The sequence below is a fragment of the Petaurus breviceps genome, unplaced genomic scaffold (assembly GCF_028583685.1).
Source record: "Petaurus breviceps papuanus isolate PSGF00001 unplaced genomic scaffold, PetGlider_PUasm1.0 78, whole genome shotgun sequence".
In the NCBI taxonomy this organism is placed as follows: domain Eukaryota; kingdom Metazoa; phylum Chordata; class Mammalia; order Diprotodontia; family Petauridae; genus Petaurus; species Petaurus breviceps.
In genome coordinates this window covers 529694-538772 of record NW_027186502.1, presented here as the reverse complement: position 1 = coordinate 538772, position 9079 = coordinate 529694, and the positions used below count along the sequence as shown (strand labels likewise).

Genomic DNA, 9079 nt, shown 5'->3' with positions numbered 1-9079 from the left:
TGTATTTGACAACTGGAATTGGACTTTTTAGTGACAGCTTTTGTGAGCTCTATTGTATGATCCATATAAGTCATTTAACCTCTCCAGGCCTCAGTTTCCCCAGATGCAAAATAAAGGGAACTGGACTAAGTTCTTGGGCTGAGTTGAACATCCTTCTAGAAATAACTTAGCCAGCTGTCCTCTGTCGCCACCCTGTGGCTAAAGCGAGTAGTACTGAGACGCCAAAGAACAAGAGATGGTTGGTTAGCTCAGAAAGTTTGCTTCAATTCCAAGAGCCTTTTTTAAGGTTCTTCTCCGTACTGGATGCTGGGGATAAAGACCAAAAAAGAAAACAGTCCTTGCCCTCCATTAATTCACATTCTACTGGGGTGAAATAGCATATATGTAGAAAAAGCCAAAGAAACACAAAGCGACATTACATAGGAATTTGTTCAGTCATTTTCAATCATGTCCGATTCTTCACGTCCTCATTTTGGGGTTTTCTAGGGAAAGATACTAGAGTGATTTGCCCTTTCCTTCTCCAGCTCATTTACAGGAAGAGAAAACTGAGGCAAACAGGGTTAAGTGACTTGCCCAGGGTCACACAGCTAGTAAGTGTCCGTGGCCAGATTTGAACTCAGGAAGAGTTCAGGAAGTGCCCTAGAGGACAAAATTCTGGTAACACAAAAGATCCTGGTGAAACATAAAGTGGAAAGTCATCTATAGAAATCATTTTGTATGTACAGGGAACACAGTAAACATATTTTGTAAAGGCAAATGAATAGGCGATGAAGGCAAGGGCGGGTGACCAAGCAACAGAAAAGATTATCACAGATACAATGAGATAACGTCAGGTACTGCAAATCTCACTTCAAGCCAAAGTCACAGGTTTTGCTGTTGTTTGGGTTTGAGGTTTTGCTACATTAAAGGAGCACAGGACGATAATAAATGATACCGTGAAGGTGGAACTATTCCTCTCACTAATTTCGGAGTGGTCCCTCTTGCTGGGGCTGAAGGGGTCTAGGATAGGACAGAAGGCATCCTGGCAAGTCCCACCTCCAAGAACTAGCAGGAGATCCTGAGCCCCAGTGTGGTGGATCAGGCAAGCACTAACACCAGGACCCCCGCATGCCTTGGTACAGTCATGGGAACCGGCAGACACGACCAAGGAGAACCCCCACAAGCTCTGGCAGCCAGGCATCCACCAGCAGCTGAGTCTACTGATAATCTAGCATAACTCTGGGTGAAGAGGTGACCTTAAGAAGCCAGACCAGTCCCCCACCACACGAGCTTCAGTGTAACCCCAGAGAAATGCAGAAAAACCCCAACCTGGTCTCTGCACACACCAGCACCACCACCAGCTCCAGATCAGCACCAGGTACACTATCAGAACCCTACAGTCTCCAGCTACCAGCACCTGAGGCCCCAGCACACCAAGACAGTAACCAGGCCCCTAGTCTCCAGCCCAGGAAGCGTGGGTCAGTGCCACCTTTGCCCCAGGAGCAGAGATTAACTTTAAAAGTCAGGAAAAGGGCAAACACCATGAGCAAAAAACAATAAAGAAAAGCAATGACCATAGAGAATTATTACAAATTAAAGAGAGGACAACATTGTCAATATATCCACATCTGAAACTTCAAAGGGGGATATAAACTGGTCTCAAGCCCAAAAATATTTTTTGCAGGAGTTCAAGGACTTTAAGGCAAATAAGAGAGAAAAAAGAAAATTTGAACAATTGATAAAATGGGGGGAAGTACATTGAAGAGAACAACTCCTTAAAAAGTAAGATTGGTCAAATGTAAAAGGAGATACAAAAACTAACTGAAGAAAACAGAACTGGGCAAGTGGAAGCTAATTACTTCATGAGACATCAAGAATCAGTCAGACAAAATCAAAAGAATGAAAAAATAGAAGAAAATGTAAAAAAATAATTACTTTGCTTGTATTATTCTGGTTAATTCAATCAAAGTAAATTGCACACTAACTTTGTTTTCTAATGATGTGAACCAAACAAAAATCCAATATGTAACAACATGGACACAAGCTAAGTAGATTATAACTACCTGTTGTTGGGATACAAATCTCCCAGTTATCTGACAGGTATTCAGCTCTTTCCTCTGAATCCATGCCAAGGATGTGGAATCCCCAATATGTCTTCATTTTATTCTCTTAGACTGGCCATTCACTCAGGATTTGGGATAATAAAATCATCATTGTGCTTCTTAATATTTAATTACATTTATTCTCATTTGTCCCCACCAAAAAAAAATAAAATACAACAACCATAACCTCACAGAAGTTCATTCTGAAGGAGCCACAACTCTTGGTTCCTATTCCTGGAATCAATCCAGTATTCTAAATGATGCTTAAAAACCTCTTTCCTCTCTGCAAGCTTCATTTCCCTTCTCATATGGAAAGAAGTGAATCATCTGGGGATTATCTGAGAAGGAATAAAGCTATACACATGAAGGATTCTGAGCCCTTGAGGTAAGATGCTAATGGTGGCAGGAAGCTCCTTGTCCCCCTAGGCCCTACTTTATTTTTCTGGTTCTTTCCCAGACCTGAGGTCTTCAATCTAGATTATAGACTATAAACACCTTGAGCATAGAGAATGTTTTGAATCCTTTTTCTTTGTACCAGACAGCATCTAGCATAGTGCCTCACATATAATGTCCAATAAATATCTGTCAGATTTCATTTAATTGAAGTACCACCAAATAATTGCCTTATGATAAGGCATCAAAAAACAAGGCTTCCTTTGGGCACCACAGGTGGTGGGTAGGTTCTACAAACATCAATATGGCCCCTGAACTATTTCTTCTAAGTTTTTTCTATTTCTACTTCAGTCTTTTCAGAGGCCTGGTAGGGGACTATAAATCAGAGGAGAATTGGCAAGAGGTATTCCCTAGTGACTTCCTAGCAAGTTCAGAAGGGTTTGGAGATGATAGACATGGAATATATAATTCTTTGCAAGGCCGAAATTTCATCCTTCTTCTCAAAACTTACTTTGCAAAATTCTAGTGGCAGACAGCTGAGTACCCAGGAATTAATAGCCCAACATAGTTAGCCAGGGCTCTCCCTTTTAAATCCCCACACATGTATCCCCTACTTCTATGCTATAAACATATAGTCTCAATGATACCATGTAGGAAAAAAAAATTCAAGGATATTGATCATAAGCTCTTTGAGAACAGGAATCATTTCTGATTTATTCTTTTATATTCTCAGCACCTAGCAATCATGCTTTCTACATAACCAGTATCAACAGTGTGCTTGGTGTTGAGAGAGATAAAAGTTTAGATTAGATAAGATATAGTCCAGTATCTTATCACAATTTAACTAAGAAGGAAATAAGATACAAACACTGATAACCACAATAAGCAATCTTACTAAAGTACACTAGAGAGATGCAAAAAAAAGTTGTGGTCTAAGGGGGAAAGTCATTACTGATAGGACAGGGGTACGAATGAGAGAAGGCAAACTTCAAGAGGGAGGTAGACTCTGAGTTAGACTTTAAAAATTAGGACGGAATCCAAGAGCTGAAGAGAGAAAGTGTGAGAATGCTTAAGCATAAGAAACAGTATTAAGAGAAGCATAGAGGCCAGAAGAGTCAAGCCCTATCATTAAAGAAAAAATATTCCACTTTAGAGCATGGAGCTGGACCACAAAAGAATCAGGAAGCCAATAAATATAAGATAAAGCTGGAAAGAGTGTTGCCAGATGGTGGAAGCTCTTGAATGCCCAATAAGAAAGTATAAAATTCACTTAGTACGCAATAGGAAGTCACCCAAGTTTTTTGAGCAGAGAAGTGACATGAATCAATCTACAAAAAAGAAAGATTATTCTGGCAGTGGCATGAAGGATGGAAGGGCAGTCAGGTGGCACAGTGGAGACAGCATTGGGCTTGGAATCAGGAAAACTCATCTTCCTGAGTTCAAATCCAGCCTCAAACACTTACTAGCTGTGTGACCCTGGGCAAGTCACTGTTTTCCTCAGTTTCTTCATCTGTAAAATTAGCTGGTGGAGAAAAATGCAAACCATTGCAGTATCTTTGCCAAGAAAATCCCAAATGGGATCGTGAAGAGTCAGACATGACTAAACAAGATAAAGGACAGAGTAGAGAGTGGAGACAGGAAGACCGTTTGGATGCTTTTGTATTAGTTCAAGGAAGTAGAAATTTGGGTTTGAGTTAGGGTGGAAGTCAAGAGAAGAGAGGAGATAAGAGAGGGGTGGAGCTGAGAAATGGGGAGAAGGAAACTTTGACGGGACTTGGTAACTGAGTAAATATAAGAGGTGAAGAAAAGGCAAAGATGGCGCCAGTTTTCCAACTTTGTATAAAAGGTGAATGGTTGTCATTGACAAGTTTTGCGAAGTCAGGACAGGGAACAGGTTTAGAGGGAAAGATAATAAGCCCAACTTTGAAAATCTTGAGGTATTCTGAAATTTAAGGTGCTGGTGAGACATTATTGGCAGCTGACAATGTGGTTCTAGAGTTCAGAAGAGATTTCAGAACTACAAATAGAGAATAAGGAATGATCTGCACAGGGATATAAGGTCAAGGGAGTGAATGAGACTTCAAAGGGAAAGAACAGAGAGAGGGGGGAAAGGGCTAAGGATGTAATCACCTTAAGAAATGTCCTTATGTAATATTTAAGAAGAAAACGTAGAAATAAAGAAAAGACAGGGAAACACTGGTTAGAGAGACAGGAGGAGAATCAAGTCTTTTCTCTGAAGTCTAAATATCTAATAGGAAGAAGCAGTCAACTATCTCAAATGCTTTTTTGTTGCCTCTCATTACTCATTTCACAGAATCTTGAAATGTCATAGTTGGAAGGGACCTGAGAGATAATCTCCTACTTCACCAAATCCTCAAGTTCCAGTTTTTTGTCTTTATCAGAAAGATAAAGTGGAAAGAATAAGAGAGACACATGAAATCCACTCCTTTCCCTAGCAACAAATGAAACCCCACCTTACCATTCCTGGAGGACAGAGGCATCCAGAGACACAAGCATGGCTAATGCACTCCAAATCATAGTTCTGACAGGTCTTGGTACATTCAATCCCTTCAGCTTGGGGGTTGTCAGCAGGACACACAAACTTGACCATGGGAGGCCGGCAACTTAGGCTCCTTTTGACTTAGAAACAAAAAAAATCAGAATTGCAATTAGTATGGGTTCTGCAACTGTTGACCCCATCCAGCCTGAAACAAGCAAAAGAAGGGCCTAGACTGGAAGGTCTCTGAGGTCTCTTCTAGTGTTCTACAATTCTGCAGCTTAGCAGCTCTCACAGATGGGCTGACTATATGACATTAGGCCCTACCCCAATAGAGAGTGTATAAGAAGGCTCTGGTATAATAGTAATAAAAGTTGAAGATCCCTCTGTATTGCCAAGCTGAGAGGTACTTAACACCTAGTTTCAAATTAAGCCTCTGTTAAAGAAACAGAAGGTATGAACCCCTGTTGCTGATGTAACAGGAAGGTACTAAACAGGGAACCCCTGTTGCTGATGTGACAGGAAGGGGCTGAACAGGGAGAAGCTAATACTGTATATAAGGAAGAGCACAAGCTGGACAGTCAGAATTTCCTGGGGTAAGCGTCATGAAGGCAGGGCAGCTGCTGCTGGAGTGAAGACTGAACTGTGAATTGAAAGGAACTGAGGAAAGGAATGAGAATTGAGAACTGAGACAAAATTTCTTGCAGCAAGCCACATGGAGGCTGGATAAAGTGCTTTTGATTTTGAGAACGGAGCCTAAGGTGCTAAGGATTTCAGAGGGCCAGCCAGAGCTGCTGAGGATTTCAGAGGGCCAGCTGGAGCTGACGAGGACTTCCAAAGGCCAACTGGAGCTGCTGAAGACTGAGGAAGCATGACTGTGGTGCCGGTATTTTGTACAAATGTTGTTGTGATTTTGTTAATGTGCATGAATGTTCTTGTACCTTTAAGTCTTTTTTTTTAAGCAATCAGGGTTAAGTAACTTGCTCAAGGTTACATGGCCAGTTATTTCTGGGTGTGGTGCTGAGTATCTGAGCCTGGATTTGATCCAGGTCATCCCGACACTGGAGCCAGTGCTCTTACTCACTGAGCCACCTGGCCACCCCTAAGCAATTGGAGTTAAGTAACTTGCTCAAGGTTACACGGCCAGGTGTTTCTGGGTGGGTGCTAAGTGTCTGAGATCGGGATTCGATCTCCAGGTCTTCTCAACACTGGAGCCAGTGCTCTTACTTGCTGTGCTACCTGGCTGACCCAACTTTAAGTCTTGTCTTCCCAGGAACAGAGGCTGTGAAGGATGTGAGATGGACTAGACACTGTGAGCTCCAATGTGGAGCAGGAACTGAATGGAGGGCTGGACAAGGAGCTGGGAGCTGTCTGCCTTTGAACCCAGGTGACAGTTTGGTGGATTCAGGTAGGAGCTACCTGCCTTGAGTCAAGATGAAAAGACCTCTCTGTGAATACTGAGTAGTGACTGATGAAATTTTAATGTGCTATCCTGTGGTAGAGTAGTTTGACTTTCGTACTTTGTGATTGAACTGAGGACTTAAAGACTTTGTGATTGACTAAATGAATGTACTATCCAGGAGTGGAGTACTTTGACTTTTGTACTTTGTGTCCCTTAAGGAGGCAAGCCTCCTTAAGGATGACTGAATGATTGAGTTACTAAATGACTGTACTTTGTTGAAAACTATGTGACCACTTTGGTGAAAGCTATGTGGCCATTTTAGTGATTAAGTTGTTGAGTTGTGACATGGTGAATGCTATATTTTGATTTTCTGTGATAAGTTGTAACCTTGTGAATGCTGTACCTTAATTTTCTATGAATGTTTTGCTCTGATTTGTTATTGAATAAATAGAGAGTTCACTATACTATGTAATCAAAACCTTGAAAGCTATTCACAGCAGCAATCCTCTGGGAAGCTACTCGTGCTTGGCTTCACATCTGGCTAGGGTAGAACTTTGCTTCAGTAGCAGGTTAATCCTACTTCTATAAAATCAATCAGGGCCCCCTTGACCAAGAAAAATTCAGATTATCCTCTTTTGTGACTGGGTTTTCTCAATCAGTGTCCCCTCTGGGCATTAGATTTAGTTTCTATGGTTTCCACCCTTAGGTTTTACATCCTCATGTTTATGAAATATCTTCCTTTTTTCAGCTGTCCAAGTTAACCCATTCCTTGCTCTTGACTGGAGAGGACATATTTAACCAGGAGAATTTAGGTTTAGCAGCACATGTACAACAAGCAGCTAACACCATCACTCATGAGCTTGTACACTACTCCCAAAAGATTTTTCTGAGACTTTGGTTGTTGATGCCATGCACTGGTGCTGCTCTCTTCCTGCAATGGATTCCTAACATGCTATCTATTCCTCTTCCTTTCTACTTCCTAATTTTCCTGGTCCTAATATTGATCTAGGGAAGACTGTTCTACTACCACCCTCAACTCCAGAATGACAGGAAGCAAGACCTACTTACCAGACAACATTCAACCTGAAATTTGAAAAAGTCTTGGGGTTAAGGTTCCTCTTCCATGAGTTTATCTCTGTTTTTTGTCTTGGTATCTGTGTCTCTGTCTGTATGTCTGTCCTACCCCTCTCCCTTTTTTATTTCTCTCTCTGTCCCTCCCTTCCTCCTTCTACCCCTCTTTTCCATGGGTCTAATTAACACGTATATGCAGGTGACTCCCAGTTTATATAAAGAATCATAAAATTATCAATTTAGAGGCAGAAAGGACTCTGGTGGTCATCTAGTCCAAGCCCATCATTTTGTAGATGGGGAAATTAAGGCTCAGAAGGGTTATGTGATTTGCCCATGGTTATATGAGGAGGAGGAATAGAGCCAGAATTTGAACTAAGGCTCAGTCTCTAAATCCATCATTATTTCTATTGTCCCACAATGCTGTGCACTCTAGACCCCCTTAATTTCAGTCCCACATTTTATCGTTGATTGTCCAACTCTTTGAGACCCCAATGGGGCTTTTCTTGGCAATGATGCTGAAGTGGTTTGCCAGTTCCTTCTCCAGTTCATTTTATAGATGAGGAAACTGAGACAAATAGGGTTAAGTGACTTGCTTAGGATCACACAGCTAGTAAGTGGCTGAGGCCAGATTTGAACTCAGAAAGATGAGTTTTCCTGACTCCAGGCTGGGCACTCTATCGACTGCACCATTCTATCCACCTAACTGCCTACTGATTGTCTGCTGGACATCTCAAATTCAGCATATCTAAAACAGAGCTCATTATCTTTCTCCAAAATTCACCTCTCTCCTAACCTTCCAATTTCTACTAAGGATTCCACCATCTTTCCAATAACCTAGGTCCTCCACCTCAGAGTCAGAGGCATCTTCAATTCTTCCCTCTCCCTCACTCCACCATATCCAATCAATTGCCAAATTTTGTGAGTTCTACACTCACAGCACCCCTGGTATCCAATCAGTCAAAAAGTAGTTAAGTGTTACTACATGCTAGATGTACAATCTGCTATTTTTATTTTTTGTATATCAGTGTTCTAGAATTTGCAACTAGACTGTATCACCATGAGAAAAATCATCATCATCATCATCATCATCATCATCATCATTTTAAAGGTGGACCTTTGTGTCTGAGGGCAGCTTGGAAATTTTTAAAATGTTGTCCAATTTCCCAGATGCAGCCTATTCCACTCTCATTCTCCTTTTCAATTCTGGAACCCATTCAATGTCTATCTGTTATGTCTGTTCAAGATGGGCTAACTCAATGTGCTGACCATTATAATAGACAAAATTATGATTACAGTCTTCCTTATTAGATTTGCAAGCTCCTTGAGGGCAGAAGCCCTCAAGGTTCTTTAATGTCTTTTGTCTCTTTTTGTAATCCTAATGCTTAACACAGTGCCTGGCACATAGTGACATTTAGTAAATGTTTATTGATTAATTGACTGATTAAGTTCAATTTAACATCCATAATTCATAAGTTTGGTTTTTCCCACATAGATTATTAATCTGATCTCTTTTAAATAATAGAATCTCAGTGCCGGACCCAGAGTCAGGAGAACTCGAGTTCGGTTCTGGCTTCAGACACTTAACACCCACACACACACACACACACACACACACACACACACACACACACACAC

The 9079-nt window shown here is 41.2% G+C and overlaps 1 protein-coding gene across 5 annotated transcripts in view; it reads right to left on the bottom strand.

Annotated features, from left to right (window-relative positions):
- Positions 1-9079, bottom strand: part of VWF (von Willebrand factor) — a 212622-nt gene that overhangs the window by 102194 nt on the left and 101349 nt on the right. For all 5 annotated transcript variants that reach the window (XM_069106080.1, XM_069106083.1, XM_069106078.1 and 2 more), the window contains one exon: positions 4954-5114. In XM_069106080.1, the coding sequence (XP_068962181.1) occupies positions 4954-5114 (161 nt within the window). The remainder of the gene's footprint in view (positions 1-4953; positions 5115-9079) is intronic.